The 26,256-nt window shown below is 40.3% G+C and overlaps 1 protein-coding gene across 2 annotated transcripts in view; it reads left to right on the top strand.

Moving 5' to 3' along the window:
- glis1b (GLIS family zinc finger 1b) overlaps positions 1-26,256 on the top strand; it is a 68,847-nt gene that overhangs the window by 38,548 nt on the left and 4,043 nt on the right. Inside the window, exons 5-8 of one of the 2 annotated variants that reach the window (XM_086161502.1) lie at positions 8,583-8,744; positions 11,359-11,469; positions 14,381-14,522; positions 19,250-19,424. In XM_086161502.1, coding sequence (XP_086017628.1) covers positions 8,583-8,744; positions 11,359-11,469; positions 14,381-14,522; positions 19,250-19,424 — 590 coding nt within the window. The remainder of the gene's footprint in view (positions 1-8,582; positions 8,745-11,358; positions 11,470-14,380; positions 14,523-19,249; positions 19,425-26,256) is intronic. The other variant, XM_086161503.1, reaches the window with a different exon arrangement.

Here is a 26,256-nt window from a genome sequence, read left to right as displayed (position 1 = left end):
GTATTACAGTTAACATAAACATATGTCTGTTGAAAAATCTGACGGAAATATTCCATAAATAGGAAAATGCTTACTGAAGAATACCAGCAAGTAGTGGAACCTCGGGATTTTTGCCATCAGTGGGTTGCTTTAGCCCACTGTAATTGCAAAGGAATGAGAAGCGTTTTTTGCTCTCCAATAAATGTATTTTCCTATACACAGAAACGAACTACACCACCGACATGTGGTGAATTGATTTATTGAAATGTGAATTAATGTTGATGTGTTCGATAAGAAAGCTTGATCCCTGATTGGACTTGACACATTAACTGTCTTATACAGACTGATGTATTGCAACCAGCCATATCCACACAACTGGAAACTAGACCTCAAAACCCAATGGGAGCTAAAGAGAAAAGGGCTGCGGCCCATGAACAAATCTGGGGGCATCGTGGCAGCTGCTATTTTACTCACAACTTTCTGTGGTCTGGTCTCACTCCAGAGGTTTGCATAGAAGTGTACTCTTCCCCTTCACCCCATTCAGTCTTTGGGCTGGTGTTGATCGCAATGCCATGTTGACCTATTGTTTAATTTTGCTGGCATGTTTTTGGTCTGGATGCTATAGTGCTTCTGGCAATGAAGCGTTTGGCTTGGCAGCTCGCTGGGCTTCTGCAATGTTTATTTGTTGTCACGTCAGAGTTATAGAGTCAGCCAGTGTCTGCTATCATAGGCGAGAGCCTTTAAACAGCTGTGTCAACTCATGTGTTGTGCGGACAATGTGATTTTCTTTTTCGTAGCTCTCTACGGTACGTGCACACGGTAACTTCATCCCTGGATTGCCTTGTGTCTGCCTCGTCTCGCAAAAATGAAGCGAGGGAATTGTAACATAGAACAATGCTTCCCATTTTATCTACTGAAATCAGACATGGGGAAAAAAAAATCTGCGCAAAATACACTCCATCCACAGCAAGTATCGTTTCAATAGGCCATATAGGACTTCCACAGTGTTACAAAACAGCTACTGGAAATTGGCTTTTTGTGTTAAAGCTGTGGTTATGTGGATTTTTTTTTCTTCTTAAAGCATGAATGGTTAATGTTAGGGTTTGAAGTGAAAGAAGGGGCATTTATCCAGGGCTGTGGCAATCCCCAAAAATGAGTTTCTCCATTACCAGCAGCCTCAAAATGAAATACAGTAACAATGCGTGCTACATTTGAAAGCTGTTTTTTTCTAAGATATTTTGACACTGTTTATAGGAAAACGAGACAAGACAGGCTCAAATAAATAATATCATCGAAATTTAAAAAAGTGACCAAGACCAAGTGATCAAGTGATTTTTTTTGCACTGATGCTCTGCATAAATGTACAGCCCCACTCCACTTAACTGCATAATAGCTGCAGAAAGTCATATAAATGATATAATATTGCCAATTAAAATACTCTCCGCTTAATTGCGCAGAAATAAAAATAAATGGATATTTCTCAATTTTCAACAAAGGAATATTTCTGATCAAAGGAGTTCTACTAGATCAAGCTAAAAAGTAAATATTAATGCACGATGAACGAAATCTCTTTATTGAGAATTTTCATCACTGTTTGCTGTTGCTGAGTCGGCATCATTCCTCAGCAACACCAATATAAAAAGGATTGACAGAGAATGTTGAGGTATACAGAATATCGCTTCTTGCACTGAAGGGCTGCAGAGGTTATTGCCAGAAGGGGGCAAAGGGACAGAAGAGGGAGAGAGAGAGAGAGAGAGAGAGAGAGGGAGAGAAAGCTAGAAAGAGAATGCATGCAGGTGTGAGTGAAACGTGCTGGACAGATTGAAGCGTGGTTGTCAGGACACTGGGGCTCATGAGCCAGTCAAACAGGATCCTGTATTGACTGCCAGTAACATCATTCCAGGCGCCGGCTCGGACCACAGATCATGTTTAGGATTTTCATTGCGTAAGCCCCAGTCTGTCTTTTTCATCGCAGGTTCAGATTTCCTGAATGGGTTCATAATTAATGCCTTGATGGTTAGTAATAGCTGCGGCAGTGAAAGCTTTGTATTGCACTTTAATTAGCCACAAATGTTTAGTACAGGACACTGAGAAACAGTCACGAGACAAAGGGAGTGTTCTTTTCAATGCTTGTCTATAAATGTAAGAGGTCACAGGATCAAGGTGATGCGGGTCCTTTTCATACCCTGATGGTTTGTCAGTATTCAAAATCCTATACCTGTAATTTCCTATTTTTCTTCTGTTTAAACCACAAATTTAAAGTTACTTTTTTACACTCATAGAATCATTTTTCATATTTAGTACTTGCCTTAAGTACGATTTAACTGGAATCAGATTTGTTGTCTCACAAAATATTAGACAGAATTTTTTTTTTTACTTTCCTATGATTATTTTTATTTTCATATACGTATATATACAATATGTATAAATTATATCCGTTCGAATCAAACAAGTCATTTGTACAGAGTTAAATCCTTTAGAGCAAAAAACTTTAATCTTGAAATGCTTTGTGGAAATGTATTTTCCACATATCCAAGATGAGTGGGCATTAGCAAATGATAAATGTCCTTGGAGTCATCTGTTCCAGGCACAGCACGCTTAGTAAGCACGGGGATAGTGCCCCTTCTGCAGCCGTCTGGAAATTGGCCAATCAGAAAAACATCAGCCTCTGAAGAGTCATAAAATAGACTGGGGCAGAAATATGGGAACCGAGGAACCATATGAAGGGCCAGTGAGATAAATAACATGAATCATGCCAAGCTGGCTAGTCCCAAAATAAGAAAATGGGGGTGGAAATTACCATAATAGGTCGCCTTTAAGAGCATAAAAAGTGCAAAGTGATATGGTCTGACCTCTCATTGACTGCCACTCATATGGATGTCAACTTCAACTTCACTTTTTTTTGCAGAAGTGGTGTGTCTTTAAACTGGAACTGTAAATCTAATCTGTGAGTGGACCAATGTCTGTAAGCAAAGGAGTTCTAGACGCAGTTGGTCTTTTGCCCAGAATGAAAATTCACTATAACAGGGCGACGCAGGTTGGCCATCTGCTTATGCTGCGTGATAACACACAAGACATATCCGTTTCCTTGTCAGTGCTCTCCTTCCCTTCTGAGAACATGACCCTTTTCCCTCAACCTGGTGAACCGGTAAACCCCAGACTGCCTGGTTTGGAGGAAATCATATCTTAGCTCTCTAATCTGATCCAGGGCTCCAGAGCTGGTAGACATTTGAACAGAGGCCTCTGAATCATAGCAGGTTAAGTGCTTCCATGAAGCCTCACCATGTTGTTGTGAAGTCAGCCTCGCGCTGTGCCAGGCCTCCGCCACAGAAATAGAGCTTTAGATCCATCTGCACTTCCTCCTCAATCTCCAGCATTCAGTCTGCACAAAAAAAGGAAGGAAAAAAAAAAACAAAACAGCTGGATCGGCTCATTATGTGAGCAGCCTCATTTAGTCATCATAGGAATGGTTCCTGTTGTGCCATCCGTGTAGATTTAAGCTTGTCCTCTAAACTATTCAGGCATCAGTGCAAAATGGCTGTTAAGAATAATTTCTTTAGTCATTTACATGAATACTTCCTCCCACCAATTTATCGGCTGGGCTCTCACTCTGTTTGCTTGTTCACTCGCATCTGGACAACACTCCCTCGCATTCAGTCGTTTACCAAGTGTACTCATATCTCACCATTCATAAATCAAGGTTTCCCAAGGCAAAGTGTGGGAGAAGGAGGAGAAATGATGCCTCATGGAAAAACAAAGCCAGTAGTGTGAATTTGTCTCCTGCTCAGAGAAAAGACTTTAAAAGTCTAGCACTATCTTTGACTTATTCACAACAGATGAGGCTGGCTGCTAAAAGGGTCCAGCTCTGCAGTGGAAATGATATGTGTAAACTATGTAATACGAATGTTTTAGCCAAGCTGTGTTTAATTTTGTATCCTGACGAAGCGCATGAGAAACCTGCCTCTCCTTAGTGGTCTCATTGAATCATATGGATATAATTTCTTCCATTTACGTTTTTCTGCTCTTTGCTGTGGTTGCCACAGGGCATTTGGAAGCAGGCAGATTAAATGCACATGTTCGTCCCATCCGCAGCACTCCGCTGCAGAGCCACCCTTTCGAACAGATCCTGAAGTGTTGGTGGTTTTCCTTGTTGGTCAGGGCAGAGAAAGACACCTTGTGATAAACCAACTCCTTCCACCAATGTCTGTTTTCATACTTTATGAAGTTATACAGACTGCTTTTGAGCATTGGCACTTTATAACATGTTTTATTTGGCCGCAATTTTTTCCCCATCAAAATTTGCCCTTGATCATGTCTGTCAGACTTGGAAACCGCAGCACCTGGATATATCAGGTAAAACTAATCACAGTGGAAAACTTTGAAGACCTTTTTGTCTTCTTGGGGGTCGCTAAGCACAAGTAATGCTAAATTTCATGCTAGTTAGTGGCCAAGCAGTTACATTCTATCTCTTAATAATTAGTTTGAATCCTGATCTACAATTACTGCCCAAGGCTGTAAGATATAGAGTGTTAGTGAGGAGGATATCGAAGGATTCCTTTGCATCTGTTTGAGGCCCAGAAAAGCTTTAGTGTCAGGAGTTGAATCTCGGGGAAAAAGGATTCCTATAAGGGATGCCCTTGGCTTGCCAAAGGAACATGTTGAAGATGCTTTCTGAAGAGAGAAACATCAGCCTCACCTCTCTTACTCAACTTCTCTATCCATCCATCTTCTCACACCATTCATAAAGGCTTTTAATCATATTTCGGTTCCACACGTCAGCAGATATATTTTGATATAGATGTAATTTTATATTACTGACGCCCCACCATAACGGCTGATTTGTTCCCATCATCTCCAGCGCCTGCTGGTTGCTAATGAGCCGGTGCACGTGAAGAGAGCTTTACACTGCTGCCTTTTAGTTCTGACACTGTTTTGCCTATTCCCTGCCAGTCAGGAGTCATTTCCCATGAAGGCCTCAGGCAGACTCGCGACTCCATTGGCCTGCTTGCCGCGACCATAATCTGTCTGTTGTGATCAGTTACCCGTCCACCCTTTCAACCCACCCGTGCTCCTTCAGCCGTGTCAAGACCCCGCTGTCATCCCCAATGTTTACCAAGCTACTGAAAAACCCACTCAGTAGAGAGACGGAGTGCCTCTCCCCTCGTGTGGGTATCTGACAGTTTACCTTAGATTGGGGCTTCAGAGAGGAAAACTAAACATGTTTAAAGCAATTAATGTGATTAGTGCTGTCTAAACTGTTTTCATAGCTAATATCAAAGGTAAGAAATGTTACTGTGTCACAAGCTTCAGTGACACAGCTTGCTCTATATGGCATTTTAACCTTGGTGTTGATTATTTTCAAGTCATTTTAGTACAATTGACTTATATATCCTCAACTTTTAAATGTTATTGTCTAAGAGTGAGGCACGGTGACGCTTGCTATTTTGAATTAAATCTTTAATTTTTAGGCCTTGAAATTGATATAATTTTAACATTAGAAGTCCAACGGGAATTAAACATTAGCATGCAAAGTCAAATTTCCACATAAAAAGGACCAACATTGCGCATCCAAACGCTGTTAAAACATGTTGCTCAAATATATTTCACCGAGCAGCGCTGCATGGCTCAAAGGTTCAAAACGAATTAGGTTTTGAACGCTCAATGAACTCACTGAACGAAGTCAGTTTAACCCTCGAATTAGCCGCACTAAAACATTTTACTGTAGCATAAAAATGTTTCATGCCAGGTTTCTCAGTAATGTCTGTGCCTGGAGGTGGCATTGCCTGTCGAGTTCCCCGCAGGCAAACCTCATACTCAGCCGACTGCTGGTCCCGCTTCCAAAGTAATAATATGCTCTACACGATTAACACGCTTTCCTCCACGGACCCCTAGCTATAATTTAGCCTCAAATTTGTATTGCGGAAAAGAAAGCAATGAAAGAGTGATTATTCCCTTATACATAAATACACACATTTGGCACATCAATAATAGCAGTGTTTGTTTTCCAAACTCAAATGCCCGGCGCCGTATTTCAGCATTCAGCATGGACCATGTCTGTCATGGCCGTTATGGCAGCAGGGATGTTTCTCTGTACTGAGATTTTTATTAAACTTTCCCACCCTCACTGACTCTCATTTCCATTTGACATATTTGATTGGCAAGACTCTAAAATAATATGTTTCCACTGTACAACACTGAGCGATGTGAACTCCTCAAGTAATTTTCCACCGATGTGTGCTGGTGTGTGTGTGTGCGTGTGTTTTAGTTGTATATTTGATATTCCTGAGATATATAGATTTTCTACAACTATTTAACATTACGACCTAATACACATTTCATACAAGTATAACTTGATCTGGCAGCTATGTATAGTAAATACAGACTTTCATGCCATGATTGCAAAGTCTGTCTGCATTATTTTGACAATCCTCATCTGTTCTTTGTACTTGGAAGATTGATGTATGTTTTAAATTTTTTTTTTCTGAAATAGATGGGACTGAAGGGTCAATTTTTACAAATTTTATCCTTATTTTCCAATTATGACCCCCGTGGAAAAGATGGCATTTTTTCCAAGGTCCTATTTTAAACAACGTTTTTTTTATTTTGCTGCATATTTGCCCTCCCCCGCTCAGTACAAACAGTGATAAAAAATTATATCAGTCAAAAAGATAAATTATTCATTTTATGAGTATGTATTACTAATGTTATGCAGAGTGTGGCTGTAAGATGACAGACAAATGACAGACACACATACACATATCCACAGATCACCCTGGTCACCCAACACAGCTCTACCATGACAGGCTTAAGTTTCGTCTGTATTAAATGGAGCCTCAATGAATAGAATGCTGGGTCTGTGCTGCATGAGTGAATGAAGGAGGCTGTGGATGAGCGTTGAGCCCAGATGAAGCTGACTGCCTATTAGAAGAATGGTGTCACTCTCTCCTTCACTGTAACTTGAACTCAGGCTTCACTAAAGGTCAGGATACAATGGACAATAACAGTTTGTGACAGGAATTGAATTGTCACCCAAATTGGCTTTTAAATTTGGCGTAACCATTGCAAGTTTTATTTGCCCCATATCAATTTAAAATCCCAAGTGCAAGGATTCATCCTTGTACTTTTCTGTCACCTTTGAGCTCTAAAATTTGTAGAGCTGTGACAGTTCTCAGTAATTTTATGCTTCTGAAAATCATATACTTAGACCAAATTCTGTTTGTATATCCAGAAGCTTCCTTACATATTTCATACAGCAAATTACTTAATGAGCTCCGCTTTCCATCCTTTCCAATTTATCATGTATTTTACCCCTTTCTTTGTTCTATTGTTTCAACCTTCACCTGTCCAGCTCTATGCTTCAATTTACATAAACCAGCAAGCAACAAATCTGAAGCAGATTGACGGACAAGTATATAGCTTTTACAATATACAATATCCCCCTCTGCTCCTGCTCTAAGCTTGTAAAATTTCAGTTTGCTTAAATGGTATCTGCATTATTATGCACCTTGTAAATCTTAACACCACAACTCCATTAAGATCTTGACCGAGCGTGCCTCGTCCGCCGATCAGCCGCATAAGAACAAGAGTAGACATGTGAGACACATTGTGAATCATTCATGTGTTAACAAGTCTGTGGTTTTCATTGGCTGAGTGGTTGGTATCAATTGGGGCATATGAGCTTGTTTACAGTCACTGTCACTTGGTAGTGCTGCTTTATACAGTAGAGGTCTTATCTCATGCCCTGCATTATAGTCCTTTAACATACACAATAGGACTCCAGTGCCCCCCACAAGCTGAGTCACAGCGGCAGTCTTTCAGCTGACGCACTGCTGTATATGCTGAAGGTTTATGTGTATTTTAAGGTACTGGGATTGAGGATCATTTAGAACAGACCTGGGCATTTTACGGCCAAATCCGACCAATTTTGCTTCTTTATCCGGCCCGCCAAACATTTTTTCTTTGAAGATTTTAATAAGTATTTTCAATAAATATTGAATTTAGAAACTCATTATTTTTTCCTTTGGTTTAATTTTGTATGGATGATTACATAAAAAATAATGTTGGAACATTTATGTGATCATTAATGATTTTAAAGTTGAAATAAAATGCCCCAAAATTGAAATATTTAAATTGCAATTTTCATTTTCTTTAATTTGCATGATACCTAGTTGCCCCGCACATGAAAATTAAATACAAAATGTGGCCCGCCAGCCAAAATAATTGCCCACTCCTGATTTAGAATAATCCTCACAAGATGCCACCTATGTTAATGACACAATCCCTTTTTGCTGGCTGCTGTGTTGAGTATACAAAGTGTTCATGCAAAGTGAACACCCACAGCTACACGGGTGATCGAGGGAGCGAGGGAAAGAGTTTGAAAGTTTTCGCATTTACACAGAGCTCGCACTGTGCTGGCCTCGTGCTCAATTGTTTCATCTTCCTGTGTGTTTGTCAGTCTCTGTGAAGTACATGGGTGTTAATGCATCTGGTAATTTGTTTCAGTGTGGTGCTGAGCATATAAGGTGTTTGTTTCGTGCGTGTAATTTCTTTATGTAATGTGATGCCCTCTAATGTAGGCCGTGTGTGTCTTCTCTTCTCCACAGTTTGAGGGCTGTAATAAAGCATTTTCCCGTCTAGAGAACCTGAAGATCCACCTGAGGAGCCACACAGGAGAGAAGCCGTACCTGTGCCAGCACCCCGGCTGCCAGAAAGCTTTCAGCAACTCCAGCGACAGAGCCAAGCATCAGCGCACTCACCTGGACACGGTCAGAAGCTTACCTCCTGATGTTTCACCAAGTAGATTAAATGCTGAACCTGTCTCGGGCCAACAGTTCAAACCTGGGTGGTCAGCGTTTTGCAAAAAGAACAGCTGCTCTCGATTGTTTGGCACTTCCAATGACTTAATTCAAAGATGAGATTCCCTTTCCTATTAAAATACTCTACCGTTTTCTGCAAATACCTAGTACTATTTGCAGAAAAGCTGCCAATCAATGTTTACATAGTGTGCATATTTGTATACGCATGGTTAAATCTCAGCTGCCCGCTGTCCAGGCTTCAATGTCCAATTCACCTTCTTGTCAGTATGTTTCTCTTCAGTCCTGTCAGTCACTTTGTAGCGTGGAGTTCTCACTCTTCCACCTCGGCTGTCGACACGCCACAAATCATTAAATGATCAGTTCCATTAGGCCGAGTCACAGCTTGGCCCAGAGCAGACTTGGATCGGGGCTCCTGGTCGAGACAGAGCTTTGCCTGTTTCTCTGACCTGTGGAGAGGGAGGAAAGGTTGAGTCAGCCATCGTTGCAACTCGTCATGTCTCAGTAACCTTTCCAATACCTCCCTTTATCACCATTAGCATGCCAGGACAGCTATATAATGTGTTGCTTAAAATGTGTACTTTAGTGGTTTTGTTTATTTTAGAGCGAACTGCTTTCTCCCTTACATCTAGGTGTAATCTGTGTTTTTATCAGCTCGGTCATTATAAATGCCATCTGTTATCTGCTCAAAATGTTTGACATTTATAATAAAACCGATTGTTAACCAGTCAATGTTAGGCCATGAAAGCAAACGCATTCTATTAGATTTATTCTGCAAAAGAATTTCTGAAATAAGCATCAAACTGTTGGCATTCATTTTATTAACTCATTGGTGTTTGATGTTTATCCAAATCAATAATTGTGAACAGCTGCTGTACATCAATATCATTGATCCATACCACGTTTTTGTTGGTCATTGTCATTTGTCTATGTATCATAAAGTAGATTTTTACGAGAAACACAAAATTGCAAGGCTGGCCATGTATCGGACTTGATTTTATGGTTGAGGTGTTGGATCGTGAAAAATAACTTGAAAACTTGAAAAAACATAATCGCACATTAATTGTCCCTCATGCTTGCGGTAGAGTTACAGCTACATAACTGAGCTTTTTAAAGATGTGGATGCAATAAAAAGCCACAAAAAGAGCAGAGTTGATCAAATTCATCGGGGAAGGGTGAATACCAAATTAGTTCTGAATTTAACTGATTTTTGAAATTCTAATGAAATCTGAAATGGTCAGGGATGTCAAGTGTATTTAATTTTTTTTGTATGAATTCCCAAAATTCCAAATTTGTCTCAAGGGGCCTTCTATCATTGCTCTCCACCATTAGATCCTTCATTTATGAAAACACTATGATAATTCCTCATTATTTTGTTAGCCTCCAAACTCTTATCTGATTATGCTTAAGAAACTTTAAGAGAAGAGATATTCAGTCCAACATTACTTTTTGTAATATTTGTATTTCCAGTATATTTTCCCCATGTGTCTCCTTGTGTTGGCAAGCCAAATGTGTAATCATTCAGAACTTTTACCTAAGTGGAACTTCGAATGTGGACTTGTGTTATTCTATCAGTCATGAATTTTCTTCCAACACCCACTTGCTCCACAGTAGGACAAATGATACAGCTAATCTGGGACCCCGATGCTTATGGCTTCACATTAACACCCAGCTAAGACGTTCGCTTATGCCTGCCCAGCTGCCCACGCTGCCAAAAGCACTTTGGGGGAAAATCATTTTCAAGCTTTAATGATATTTATTCTACACAGAAGTCATGCTTGATTGTGTTTCTTAAGGCTCTGCGCCCTTTCGAGCCTGTTGCTCAGCAAAACAAACATGGCGGAGATGAGTGGTACTGTAAGCACCTTGAAATAACAATGGCTTATTTACAGAGAAGGCTGAGGCACAGAGGCAGAGCTAATAAAGACACATATCACCTTTCAGTTTAATGGCCATCTTATATTCCTTGGGACAAAAAATGCAATGAGTGGAAAATCCCTCAATCAGTGAGCTACATGCTGTATTTGCTTGGTTAATGACAGGAATGTGAAATGACGAGGAAACTTTATGACACCGCAGCCCCTTTACAGATGTAATTTCTGTTACATTCATCGCCTGTTTCTCCTTACATGACCATTACATACATGTGCATCCAAGCATACTTTGACGTCTTGCCAGGTTTGCAGCATCGGTATTTTAGCTCTGTGTTTGTATTTATTATCCAGACCTTAAGGCAGTGAGTTTTACTTTTAGTTTAAGTTTAGCTGAAAACAGAACGCACCTAACTATCAAATTACATTTAAATTGATTGATTGTTTCTTCTCTTCACGCTTTTCTCCTTTTGCTCTTTCGTCAAATTATGTGCCTTTCTCAGCTGAAAGGTAGGCCTTAAACTTTCCCTTTACTTCATCAAATATCCCATTTTCTGTGTACTGTATTAAGTTATATCTTGCACTTTTTCAAATTCTGCCAATTTTTCTGAGATGATTTTTTTCCTGTTACTGTTCTTCTGAGAAGAATGAATGAACTGAATGTTTAGCTGAAATGAAGTACTTTCTCCTCACAGAAACCATACGCATGTCAAATCCCTGGCTGTACCAAGCGATACACCGATCCAAGTTCTCTACGCAAACATGTGAAGATACACTCTGCCAAAGAGCAACAGGTGCGTAGAAAGGTAAGGCACAGGGAAAGAAAAGACATTCTGTGAAGCTATAAATACCCATGTCAATTTGTCTTGCAGTAAAAACAGCCATATTGCTAATTTGCCAGAGTCCACCCGATACATAAAATTGCAGCTTAATAATTTATTTTATATAATTTCAACAATAAAAAAAAATCTGAATGTGCCTTTTGTAACAGGAGGGCTTTTTTTCTGGTGGAAAAAAAAAACTGTTTTCTAACATACTGGTGAAAATCTATCCTCTGCATGTGGAAAACAGACGAATAAATATCTGGAGATTTAACTCAGACTCACTTAAACGTATCCTCCATGTAAAAATGCAATTTCTGCACTTCAGTAACATTTAACCTCTTATAAACATTTGGAAACTTTGGTTTGAGGAATAGCTGGCTGTTGAGATGAGGAATTCAGATTTGCTCCTGGAGAACTACTTCCAGGAGGGTCAGAATATACTCAGAAATGCAGAAAAGGTACTCAGAAGAATATGTAAGGAGAGATCTGAAGACCAGAACGGTTATAAAGCATCCAACCTTAACCCTAACTCTAATCTTAGCAGTGCCACAAATTAAATCAACTACTTTATATGAATTTTCCTTTTTCTCGTTTCATTATTTGGTTTTAATTTCAAGATTGGAAGTAACTTGCAGAGTAAATTTCCCCGTAATAGATCAGGTTTGACCACATTTCATTGTATTTATGGTCAAATGGCCATCCTCTCCCTGAGTGGAAAAGAGTAAATAACAGAGAATGGGCTCATTGTTGTGGAAGGGCCTGGATCGTGGCAGGCTGGATGATGAGTTCCTTTGCTCAGTTGTAAAGGGAAACACATGTGTGCTTGTAGCATTTTTAATAAGCTGTAGTGTGGAATACCCCAGTGGCCAGATGTTGTGGACAAATGTCAAACAAATGCTCTGACTCCACTCTTTGAGCAGGCCCATAGAAAAACGTTCGGGAAGGGCTGTGGGGAAAACAGAAAGACATGTCCCAGGAGGGTTTGCACTTAGAGGGTTGCTAATATCAAATTTGAAAATGCCATCTGAAATCAGATTGAAAAGAACTTAATTTAAGAAAATGTTCCAAAAAATGGATTTTCATGTCTTTGTGGGGTAAAGTGGAAAGGTCAAATATGCAGGTTTTAGCCGTCTTTCACTTGTGTGAAATTGACTTCATCCCATGTAGCTGCTGATTGCCTTCATTCAAATGACTCACAGCACCCGAGCAGCTGTTTATGCTTCTTAGTTTAATACATTTATTATTTCAGACTATTAAAATCTGCTTTAGTTAAACTAGTGCGAGAAAATAAACACTTGAACAAAAAAGGCACTATTTTGATCCTCCTTTGAGATGACGATAGTGAGTCCCTTTGGTGTCATGGCCCTGCTCTCATCTCCCTTTGCACACTAAGTCAGTGTTCCAGCGGGGAAGGAGCCCAGTCACCACCCAATGAGGGAAACTCATTCCTGCTGCTTGTGTTAATGATCTCATGCACCTGCTCACTAATGCTCACCATCCTAGGTGAATATCAGTCTAAATATACTAATGGTTGAAAATTTCACCCTCGCTTCAGAAAGAGCGTCAGAATTCCACTTTTTCTTAAAAATAGTGTGAACATGCAACCGTTACGGTTCCATGCTCTCCTCTTTATGAATTCCAAATACGAACACACACGCAGACACACACACGCACACAAGCACACACATACACACGCACATATTATTTTTTATGGATATGCATTCATGAAATAACTGTGGCTGCAAGTTGAAACTTGTATATAGCTGGCGGAGGTAACATTAGCCCATTATTACTATGTAGAGATAATCTGAATGATATACTATCTGTAAGCCAGAAAACTGAATCAGCAAAATTTTGAATGGATATTTTGCAAATGAAATTGCACAAAATAAACAAGAAATTACCAATTACAACATGTTATGTCAAAAGGTAAAAGCCTAAAAATGTTAAGGGTGTTTGCGTAGCCCAGATTCCATTTTTAATAGATTAACATGCACATTACTGTGGCTCACTGATATCTTCATTAAATTTGTCAGCGGCAACTGAGCTTTATGGTAAAGCCTACAGTTCATAACTGGATTCAAGAGAAGAAAAATGAACGTTGCATTTTCATGCGTTTTCGCCTCAATTAGACATGCATGGAGTATTAATCGTCATGTCCTTCTTTGATCACAATGCAATGTAATAATTTTTCATCAGTCTTTTCTGCTGTTTATGCATGTTTATCTAGCTAACTGCTTGTTAAACAAAATACATTTTTAACAAACTATTCTCATCCTTTCCATCCATTTACAATGTCCGACAAGGTAAAATTCCAGGGAGGAAGAAAGATATAGTGTCTATGCAAGAACTGTAAGATTTTATTATGCAGAAATGATGTATACAACAGAGGTCAGCTGTTCCAGCGATGCAGAAAGCAGATGTTCCATTTTTCCATCTGACACAAGTTCTTTCAGGTCAGGTTTGTTCTGCATGGCATGTGATCACCTCTGCAGCTGAAATATGTCTTCTGTTGACCCATTACTGTTGGCAGTGAGAGAAACAGAAGCAATTCTGTATTGGCTCTGGGTTGGTACAGTGATCACTTACCTGCCAAGTCCAGGGCCAACGGATGACTCAAAGAGGAGTTTATCTGTCCTCTGGTTCTCCCTGACTTACACTGTACTCTTATTTGCTGAGTACACTGTTTTAAATTAACATGAAAATCACATTATTGCAAAAAAGAAAACAGAAAAAAATACCCCACAGAGGATCCAATGTGCAAGTAGACAAAACCAGGGCTGTGTTTTGTGACCCCAGGCCGCAAACCAGATGGAGTTCTTTGAAAAAAAAGACTGCATATCATTTCTTGTAAACATTTAGTTTTATTTATTTCTTCATTTGTCAATGACAGCTCCGGCCCTGTCCTCACCTGGAGCAGGACGTCTTGAGCGATTGTCTGTCCATGCAGCAACTGCAGGGCTCTGGAGCCACACAGCATCTTTACAACAGCAAGGATGGTCGTTCTCCCGGACTGGGGCAAGACATCTTCACGGGTGCGTACAGGAAACATTTAACATTTTTTTATTCAAAAAGATAGCTTGGTTTAAGACACATATGCCCAAAAAATAGCATTTTCTCAACTGTCTAAATTAGATCTTAATACTGAAGAACAGAAAGCTTTTTATTGTCACATTCAGTTGTACATGCAGCACAACATCAGGGAAATTTGACCACTGCATTTAAGCCATCATGTATGAACCATGAGCAGAAGGCAGAAACTGAGCAGCACCAGGGGAGCAGTTAGGGGTTCAGTGACTTTCTCAACAACACTTTAATAGGAGCACGGGAAGGAGCACGGGAATCGAACCGGGAATGTTCAGTTCCAAGGACAACCACTCTAACCCCTGAGCCTCGCCGTCCCTAAAGGCAAAACTTAAAAGACATAAAAAATAAAAAAAAACCTCAAGACAATAAGATAATAAAAAGTTGTACATGCAGTGCATGATTACATAGCAAGAAATGAAGAGGAAACAAAAAGATTGAATAAAATAGAAATGAAATAAATAAAATCTTTAAATTGTCCTTATTGTCACGTGAAAAGCAGAAGGTGGGGCTGGGAAGTCTCTGTTTATTCATTTTGTTTGAGGAAGATATCTAATTTATTGAAGAAAACAAAAACTGCATTTACTTGAGGTCTGTATTCTTTTAATTGTAATATTCAAAGACTATGGCTTGATTTTATATTGGACATTGTAAATTTTACTAAACTTTTTTTTTTTTTGTATTTTCCCATAAATTTTTAGACATTTGAAATAATTCTCATCAGCCATCCAATATTTTTCAGTCTATAGTGCCCATCCTGCACACACGGTCCATGTGATTCTGATCATGAATAAAATAAATCTTTTATGCCATTTTCAGTCAAGAGTTTATTTAACATTTTGACCCTTGATAGTAAACATGTCATAAGTGTGGCTGTTGACAGTCAACAACATAGGGGATTCTATGGCCATATTGTTATAAATCCAACACTGCAGGTTTAAAATCAAGTCTGAAAGCCACAGGCTGTAGAAGAAAAAAAGAAATCAGTAAAAGATAAATGGTCAAAATCTGTAGTTCTTGTGAAACTTGACAGTAATATTTCAACAAGCTGCAGTGGTTCAATAGATATCTAGGGCAGCCTACTGAGTAATGAATTACAAAAGTCCAACTGGCCGCAAACAAATGGAAAATCTAGACCGTAAATTAAATAAAAAGGTATTTTAACAAATAATGCCAATAAATCATTTGTCAGGATAAATCCAAAATTTCATGTGACACCGGTAGTAGCACCATCATGTGTGTTTGAGCAATTCACAATCTGAATGTAAGCTGCTGGGAAGCATCTCAGAATGCCAAGAGCCAGGCAGTGTTTGTTCCAAGACAGGAGAGCAGCCCAGCAAATGGGGCCTGAGTGCCAGCAAACCCAGCACCTGGTGAAGTAATTACTCAAGCATCGCCGCTAATCAACAACCATGTCAAAATTCTTGCTGATTTACTGCATTTTTGAAAAAAAAAAACAAAAAAAAACTCAATTTAAGCAGTAAATTATAGCATGCCTTTGGTCACTTTTAAACAAATAAAGACCGTATGGTTATCTTTTATTAGTTGTCTTGCTGGATTTATTTCGGCAGTTTTTATTCGAGTTCAAGAGGAAGTGTTAGAGTTTTTTGGTTTGTATTTCATAGTCATATCTTTACTTGTCACATTTTTATGCAAAGACAGCAAAAATCATTAGCAGGAGTTGCAACCAGACTCCTTTACGTTGGCTCCTTCAGCCAACAGTTCATCCCACCCCAGTGCAGAACTGAACGCTTCAGACGCTCCATTTGCCCACAGCCATCAGACTGTAAAACAGCCGTCTGGACGGCACACAACTCTGACCGGCCTGAGGTGCACCTGTGCTGCTTCAACAATCTCACCACCTTACCCTATTCACTTACTCACCCATTCACATGTCATGTCATGCCCTACTCTGCTGTCCTTATCCTTGTTGGTCCCAGCCTGCACAAATCCTTCCTATTTTTGTTTATTTATTTTATTCTTGTCATTGCTATTGTCACTCTATTTGTTTGTCGTTTAGTTCTTGTTGTGTATTTTTCACCTTTACTGTTCCTTTATGTTGTCCATAATTATCCCTGATGCTGTTGCTGTTGTCTGTTTATTCATGGATGTCTTGCAATCTTCTGTCTTCTCCCTCTCTTTTATATTTATATTTATATTTATATTTATATTTATTTTGCTTTTTTATTTTTTAACATAACTGTTACACTGCTGTGACGGAAGGAATTGCCCATATGGGGATCAATAAAGTTTATCTTATCTTATCTTATCTTATCTTATCTTATCTTATCTTATCTTATCTTATCTTATCTTATCTTATCTTATCTTATCTTACACATCGCAAGTGGCCTTTAAGCTTGGATTTTTGTGCCGGATAAATTCAAAGGTCATGAATGATAAACACAGACTAGTAGAAGATGGCTATAAATAGATAAAAATTTGGGAAGAGATGCCCTGCAGATCTTTCAGTTTATGGATTCATCTCCCCTTGTGGTCCTCCTGTTTCCTCATCCAGGATCCCTGTTGTTCCCTGCTATTGTTGCTGGAACTGTGCGCACTGTTGACAACTGTGAACGCTCGACTTGTCTTTGAATGTCGAACCAGGCCTCAGAGTCTTGGCTTTCGCCCATCGCCCGCCCCTTGTTTCTCTTACTTGCTCTCTTTTCTTAAATGTTTGAAAGCCCAAAGGAGTTGCTCCTAAGCTGATGCCAAAGCACTCAAAGGTGCAGTTTTTCCCAGGGGAGGCAACTACAGTGACACAGGCTGGCACCAAAGATGCCATTTACATACTTTTAACTTTGTTCCAGGTCAAAAAGGTTGCATGGAGCAGGCGGAGCAAAGCGGGCAGCAATCCCATCATTAACACTTTGTGAGAGAAACTGAGTCATGCTTCCAGTCAGACTTAAACTTGTTTTCCTGTACAGTCTGATTTTATTTGCATGCATAAAGATCAACTTACAAGAATACCCTCCTTGTTTTATAAAGCATAATTAGAGTTTTCCTGGATTAACAAGAGGAAGGACTCATCATCTTTTACATGCTCCTGCTGTTATGCTGAGTGGCTTAAATTTCTCTACATCTATTTTCCTGTATGCGGGGCAGAAGCCTTTCAGAGCCAATTCAAAAACATATTCAGAACACAATCCTTCACTTACTCTTACAAGACTGCTATCAGATCCTCTTTCTACCTTCAAGGAACCAGTGATGAAATTGAGGCAATCACAGCCATTATTTGTCGACTGTGTTGCTGGTCTGGTAGCAGATGTTGGGGCTAAAGGGGAAAACATTTAAAGTCTGTGATTGATGATTTGGGCATAATGAATCAAGCTTGTAACCATTTCAGAGTGCTGTCAGATCAGGCCTTGGCTGACTTCCACTTGAAAACAGCTGGACCCAGAGACAGCAAATTCAGGGGCGCTGATCTGCTTACTTCTTTTTATCTTTCCGTCTTCTCCTGTCCTCAGTCAGTGTGCTGCTTTCTTCCCGGTTGCTGGGAAAGAAATCAGAGGATAACCAAAGATTGAGGGAGTGTGTTGTTGGGGAAAAGAATGCTTTGCTCTAAGAGTTACATGAGAAGACTGATCCCTGTATAAAGATGCAGCCTGCAACTAGTTAGCTTAGTTAGGCATAAAAAGTGGTAATAATAAGGAAATGTTTGGTTTTGAGGTACAAGGATCCAATCAAAAGTACTTTTTCAGAGCACTTTATGACTGCAACAGTAAAAAAGCATAGTGCTCTGTGCCACAACAGTTGTTTACTAGGTCACGCATATTACAGCAGATGTGTGGAGCAACTACTATCCAATTACAGCATTGATATATATACACTTTAAAACAAAACAATAAAAGTATAAGAAAAACTTTTTTTTTTTTTTTTTTTTTTTTTCATATTTTCAGGTTCCTAACTGAATGTAATGGAGAAGTCTGGTTATCAATATAGACAAGGGAAATGTAAAGATCATGGAACATGTGCTTTAAGATGCTTTTGATAAATGTTTCTTAAATGTCAGTATCAAATGAGCATAGAAAATAACTAATCCTTGAAAGAATAAAAAAAAAATCCCAGAATATAAAAAGTATAATTTAAACATCAAACAACAAATCTACAACAAATCAAACAAGAAAAACAGCAATAAATACAAGTTAAAGAGCGTGTATTTTAAACTGAAAATGAAGCAGTTGTAATAGTGATTACCGGGTGCTTGGCTCTTAACAAAGTAAATGTTTAGTGAGAGCCAATCTATCATTCAGACAGAGATGCATCACATAAGTTGTACCAGCAGAGTTAAATAAACAAATGATGTCCCGTTCATCACCACAGTAGTGAGAATAAGCTTAAACACCCAAAAAGCACGCATTCTAAAGAAAAAAACTTAAGCCACCTGTTGACCTTCTTCCACTCTTCAAATGTCCTACTGTTCAGTCTCAGTTCATTATAGAGTCAGTACCACGGAAAGCTAGGAGGACAGCCATGGCCAAACTCCATGGCAGACCAAACATTTCATTACAAACAGCACAAATACTTAACTTTTATTTTACATAGGTCTCTGAGTGGATGACAGTTGTCAAAGCAAAGTCCACTTGCCATGATGCCTTTTAATTTGCTCAAAGGAAAGATGGAGTGCAGGTTCTACGGTTTATTTAGCACATTTAGTGAATTAGATTTGTTTGTCTTTCAGGCTTGTACGCTGGCTCCAGCACCCCCCACCAAAGTGCCTCAGTGGACCTCCTCTCCCCTGCCCCCAACCCCACCCCTTCTGCTGACATGCCCTCCCGACAACATCGACTGGACCGAGACCTCGGCAGCCCTCATCACCTGTCCCCGCTGGCTGCCATGGACGGCACAAGGGACGGGTGAGTCATTCACACATTATGATGTCAATGTGTCACCCTGACGCGCTCCGTCATCGTCGAGGGCGTGATCGAGGACGGACGTCATTAACAGTAAAGTCACAGTCCCGCAAGATGATCTAAACTTTAACTGAATGCCCTATGACACAACGTTATACATTTAAATTTAAAAAAATGCCAATGTACATTTCCTATAGAACAGGCAAAATATATATATATAAAAAAGCTGAACATGGTTTATGAAACACAACAAAAACCTTAAAAAACATCACAAGTGATTGACTTTCATCATGAACAAAAACTGTAAGTATCGCTATTACTTGTTAACAGATAGTAATTTGTTTACATTTATGAAGATTGTCACAAACAAAGCTTCTTCAATTGAGGTAGCGCCAGGCATATGAGTTGTGAGATGGGTCTTAGCTGACCATGGGTCAGTCAGTGCTCAGGTTTGAAAGGGTTCTTGACACCTTGAGGAGCTGGTTGGATCACCTGAGTCAAGGTTTGAACAGGGTTTGTTAAGGTCAGATGTAGGTCATTCACCTACCCGATGATTGCATGAGTCATTGGGGTCACATGAATCCAGGGGTACGTGGGTGTTAATCTGTCTTGGGACTGATCTAAGGACCGAGTAGTCTACTACGCTGTGCACTACGCAAGCATAAATAACTCAGAGGGCCTGTGTCACTGCAATAATCACACTGATAATATTATCCTCATTTTGGACCCACTGTGTCCATTGTTTTTGACCTATTTATCATCCTCAGTGCAGGCCGAAATGCAGGGCGAACCCACTTAGCTAATGTTGGGTTAAGCCTCCCCATCCTGCTGACGGACCCATTTGGATGTCTTGCTGGAAACAAACTTGATTCCACAACCCCTGTGATGTCCCTCACGGGAAGAGTGGCTGTTGTGGTCACCACAGGGTCAACTTAACACATCGCTAGCTCTATTTCTGGCACCGGATTCATTGTTTATAAGGTCCCCTGTCTCCACTGGATACAATGGCCTCAGCAGGATGATCCAATCGCTTTGCCGAACATGATTCAGAATGCTGTAATGAGTGCAAAGTGTCAGGGCAGTGCGATAGGATCATCTTGAGGTGTTTAACAATAAATTAATAAACAGGGGTTTTACCGTGAATTGACGGGAATCATAAGGACATGCGGCACCACTGCTTTTTTTATTATGTACTTGTTAAACTACAAACCGTGAGTAACATTACATTAAGACCTTCAAAAGTGGCTTTCTCCTAGGGCAACTTCAAAACTGGAAGTTTTGAAGAGAACACATAAGCAACTAAAGCCCATTTTTATATCTCATATTGCTCATAATGATTGAAAAGTTTTTCTTCATCTCTTGAGAAGATGCTGTTTGAGTTTTATTAGAAGTTTTAGATCATACCAATCTCCGAAAAATCGACATCTTGTAGAACTAGAGCTGTGCTCAAGGACTCTTCAGCCACAGAACTTTTTATTTCTATATTCATAAGCGTTTATGTGATTGTAAGAGAGAGAATGAGAGATAGAAAGGGAGAGCATGTTTCCTATTAGTATCAATGATTTCTCCAGAGAGCAAGCAGAGCGGAGTTAGAGAGCCTGGGTGTCGCCAGGAGGCACAATGTGTACTGTAAGAAACAATGTGCCGAAAACCAGGGAGGTAGAAAAAGAAAACAGTCTTTTAGGGTTTAATAATATTGAGAAAGAGTCGATGGAATCAAACATCATTCACTCGGAGTTGCAAAAGTGATAGTGTTCTGTAAACATACTTTCTTTTAACTCCATGCACTGCTCTTTTGGGTGTCCATGTTTGTTTATTTTTACACTGTTTAATTTGAGTATATACAGCACAGCCTTTTCTTATACCAAATGTGGGGGCATTGCTTGCATTTGCACTTGTGTGTGTGTGTGTGTGTGTGTGTGTGTGTGTGTGTGTGGGAGAATGTGTGAGTGAGAGGAGTTTACATATAGTAAACCAGGAAACACACATGATTGCGTGTGATTGGAGTGTGAGGCACGGCAGACCTGTCGACTTCCAGCACAAACAGTTCAGCAGGCCGGCGTGGTGAAATCGTCTGCATGTAAACGTCCAAATGCCAGGTCGGCCCAGAAGCATCTGGAATGTTATGTGTTGTTTCAAGGCTTGAAAGCAGGAGGAGAACGCTGTCGAAATTACCTTGTGGTTTCAGTGCCTCTTTCACGGCGGCATGCGCAATTACCATTGCGAGGAGAGGGATGGAAAGTGAAAAGGACCTGGGTAGGGTGTGTTGTAACATTGGTTACACAGCCAGAGTGACATATTGGATGTGAGACATGCGCCTGTTCCCGAAGGTGCTTGATGAAGACCATCTGAACACTTGGTGTGTGTAAATGTAGATCCCGGTATGCCTACTGGGGAGTGTTTAATTGTAAGTGTGTGTGGCTACACTGAGAATTGTACTTTGCATACAGACCTCAAGATCCATTTAGATTCAATTAGTAATCTCCCGTATTCATTCAAAGCACTCACACCTGCAGTTCGCCGTCATTTTCCAAATGTGCAGATTTCCTAAAATCGAGATGCGTGACCCCCGAACTACACGGACTCCGTACTGTAGGAAGTGTTTATCACAGCTTGAACGCAAGTTGAGGTGTGGAGTTAAAAAGTGGCAGCACCTCCGAGCAGCTGGGCACGAAATGTCTACTTACATTTGCCGTGAAGATGGAGCATTTGATTTGCATGTTTAAAGCCTCCAGTATACGTACGAGTGCCAAAGTCAATAGCGCTGCCGCACTTGTTTTTCCCAAACGGTTTAGCAGGACATTAAACATTTTGACAAAATTATCAAACTCACTTGCCTCTGGTGTGGCAGCCTCTGACCTCATGGCTAAATGTGTTTACTCTGGCTCAAATGGGCCATTTAGAGTCCTTCTAACGTGTGTCACTTTTCTGAGGCTGATATTAAAATATGCCAGTTAAAATACATTTGGCGATAGCCGTGGTACACGTGCACACGTGTGTGTGTGTGTGTGTTTGTGAGGGACAGTGTGTGCAGAGTCTCTCTCGTAGAGATTGCATCCTGTGTTCATAGAGATGGGTGGTAAATGTTGTCATTCACTACTTCAGCTATATGTGGTTATATAATTGCAGAGGAGAGCGTCTACTGGGTTTTGACCTACGTATTGATATTAGAGCCCCTCTGCAAATATTAGTTTGAGGTGGTTTGATACCTTAGCAGTGATTGACGCCAGCTAATTGAATTAGAGTGGCAACGAGAAAGCACAGAGCTACATTAAGAGTTCCTGCTCTGAAGGGAGACTTTTCCAGCTCCGAACTTAACACACGCTGTCTTCCAACCATTATGGTTCTCCGACGACCCACAAAACAAGTGTCAATCTCACAAGCAAAATAAAAACATTTTTTGAGGCAGTTGCTCATTGCAGCTTGCGGTCTGTCACTCATTTTGTGGTCTTTCCCTAATCATGTGTAGTCTTCAATTAACTTGTCTGTGTAAATGGTTTACTCAAGGAAAGATTCAGATGATTTGCCATCAAATTCCTTTGGCAGGATGGTGATTAAGAAGGGAATCTTTTTTTGTTTGGTCGAGTTATCTCCCCAGGCCTTGAAAGAAGGTTTTCAAGGCCTCGAAAATATCACTTTGCTCTTCACGTTGGGGCCCGAAGGTCTGGCGTAGCTTTAGCTCAGCTTAGCCAGGATGCTGCGTTCAGTCTCTCAACCAGAGCTTTAGCTTTCTAACCAGAACCAGAAGTGTTCCCACCGATGTGTGCCAGAGGAGAAGCCCCTGTCATCCATCAGAGGGGCTTAATGGTCGGCTACAAAGGGTGAAGATGAGAGTCGGTGGTGGGAGCGGTGGGGGTGTGTGTGAGGAGGTAGCGTAGGTCCGAGGGGGTCTGATCGTTGCTACCTCGTGGGACACAGAGCAGCAGGTGAAGGGGAGATGTATGAGGAGAGGAACAGGTCTCTTCATGAATCTAAGTCTCTTTCCATTCAATCATCCCTTCTCGCAGTTGGTCAGATTAGTGCAGGCAAACTCTCTTCATGCATCCAACCTTGACAGTTCTGGACAGCGATGAAGCCGATGCCCAGACATGGGCTTGGTCTTGTTCCCTCAGGTCAGAATGAGCTTTAGATCTTGTGTTTTTTTTTTTTTTTTCTGAGGCCAATATCAAGAGCACAAGTGCTTAAAAACCATCTATTCTGGAATTCAGGTTTCTCATTGAAAAATGCACAGATATATTTCTGTGGCTTCCTAAAGCCCAGAAAAATGCAAGTCAGTCTTTTTTTTCCTTTTTTTTTTTTTTCTTTCTAGGCTGCTTTTTGTGGTCTGCTATTATAATTATCATGGCTCAAAAAGGCTTTTTCATCAATTTTGAAAACACCGAAATGACAAATTCATTTTTTTTTTTGTCTGACTTGGGTTTTCCTCCAAAAAAACCCTGGGAAACTAAAAAAAAAAGGAAAATCCGTGTCTGAGTGGCCAGTGACCTATTTTAGGGTTTCTTATAAATGTAATACTTATTTTGGGTCACCAATATACACTGGTTTTTATTCTACCGTACTTGTTCTGCAAGCACAATGAATTTTGTCACATAACTGTCAACATGTCATCTGAGTAACAGAGTTTATATGGACTTGTGGCAAATCACTCATTTCTTTTTTTCAACAATGAGCCCCCCCCCCCCCCTTCCCCCGCCACCAATATCAATGTTTGGCAAGAATGTTACATAAATCCATAAAGACAACATGACAGCTGTGGCTTTTATAAATAGAATAGAATCATCCCTCTGTGGTCTCTCTCCCTCTATCAGTCTAAGAGAAATGAGCCAGGAATCCTGGGGATGGGGGTAGGGGGAATTTTCTAAATTGAATTTCTGATCATGTCCCCTAAAACACATGCATCTGCATACTACAGGTTATACTGTACTCCCTCTTTCAGATGATTTCACAACGTGAATCAGCTTAATTATTTTTGAATGTGGAGGAATACCCAAGAGATGCAAGTCAATTCTTACATACTGTCTTGCGCCTTCAAAGAATCCCCACCTCAACATCTCACCCCGCTTCATTTTATGTAAAGGTCACAGGTCATATCATTCTGCAAATAATAGACAGCACACATGAGAGTGGTGATCTTTCTACGCTCACCTCTCACCCATCCCCATGTTCATAAATCTCAATCCATCAGTGTGATTGCAGACGGAGAAATTCTACTGCACTGCCTTCAACAGGTCAACAGTCAAACAACTCTCTCATTGCAGATGGACAGAGGTGGGTGGGCTGGCTGGAGAAAAGCAAAATAGTGCATGATCGTCAGTGAAGATGAATATCGGGGGAGAGATTAATGTGGCATATGAAAGATTCTCCTCATTCCTGGAGCCGGATTTGCTGGCTGGCAAAAGACTAGCGAGAGGGGTTGGGGTGGCAGCTGGCAGTGATTAGCTTATGATTCACTTTAGCTGCACATAGAGGCAGCTTGTAAAAATATGAACAGTATAACTGTTTCCTGAGTTAGTGCTGACAGCAGCTCCTGGGGGAACGCCGCTCTCTGCAGGAACACATGGCTGCGCACCGGACCCGCGCCAACCAATGGATTAGCCACGCTCACTAACGGCTAACTTCTCCTGAGCCGGGCTAACACAAGGTGCCACACAAGCTTCCTCAAATTTGTAGAGATGGACGTGAAGGTCAAGTGCAGTCCAAGTTTTGCACGGGCTTGAAATGGATATCCAGATGAACACCCAGACAAGCAGAAGGCACTCAAAAGCAAAAAAAATCTCAAGTGTCAAACAATTCTTCAGTCTCATGTTGCTCTAAAAGCTCTCAGTCCTATCACCTCAATTTGAAGTTATATTGATTTTCCGCTCCTGCCAGAATTTGTAAACCCCTTCATTTTTGTTTGTTTCAAAGTTGGCGGTGGGGGAATTGTCTGGGATCTATTAGTGGCGTAAAACCGAGGAACAACACACTGTAAAAATGTCTTATTACAAGTTCTGCATTCAAAATTCTATTCCTGGCTTTTTAATGGTGGAGGCATATTTTTTCTATAATTTGAATGTACTATATTCATTCACAAATCAACAAATAATTATAATATTGTTGTAAAAAAATGTAAAAAAAAGGACATCTAGTAACCTCACAAGCCACTGCTTTCTCTTAGAACTGTTGAAACTTAAATTAAAGTCATAATTTAAGCGGGCAAGTCAGCCCATATGTCAAGAAAATAATTTCTACATTACTGAGATACGCAAAAAGAAATGACAACAAACAGGAGCAAGAGCAATACTTGTCCCACTGAGACAAAAAAAAAAAAAAATCAAGGCATTTTTGCTCTCAGTTTAATTTATTGTGATCTCTCTTGATAAAGGCATTGAAACTGGGAACACAATATTGCTTCCTAAAACTAAGTGAAGTGTAAAATAAATGGTCGCTGGCAGTGAAATCATTTGAGCTTTTCACACTGTCATTTAATGTTGTTATGTATCTCCCTTAATCAGCCTCTCTGCCAAATAACGTGCACAAAGCTGCCAGTTACTGAGCTCCACATGGGCCTTCCCTCATTCAAGGAGCTGTAGGTCATATAGTGGGCTCCTGCCAGGACAGCAAGGAGCAGTCATTTAAGGGCTCCGCCGCCTCCAGCAACAGTCTGTCATCACGTTCATATTGGTGCAAAACCACGCGCTTCAGCAGTGCATACTAACACAGCAGCAGTTTATGTGATGGCATTCCTGATACACAGTCACGAAAGGTAACTAAGTAGCTGTTAAATATTTGGGGAGGTGAGTGGCAAGGTTTGTTTTACTGGCTATCGGTCCAGATTTGGACCATTTTGATGCTT

The sequence above is a fragment of the Fistularia commersonii genome, chromosome 16 (assembly GCF_037954325.1).
Source record: "Fistularia commersonii isolate RoL2024-O1a breed Wild chromosome 16, RoL_Fcom_v1.0, whole genome shotgun sequence".
Classification (NCBI taxonomy): Eukaryota; Metazoa; Chordata; class Actinopteri; order Syngnathiformes; family Fistulariidae; genus Fistularia; species Fistularia commersonii.
Note: the sequence above shows the minus strand (reverse complement) of the source record. Positions and strands in the feature narration are given on the sequence as shown.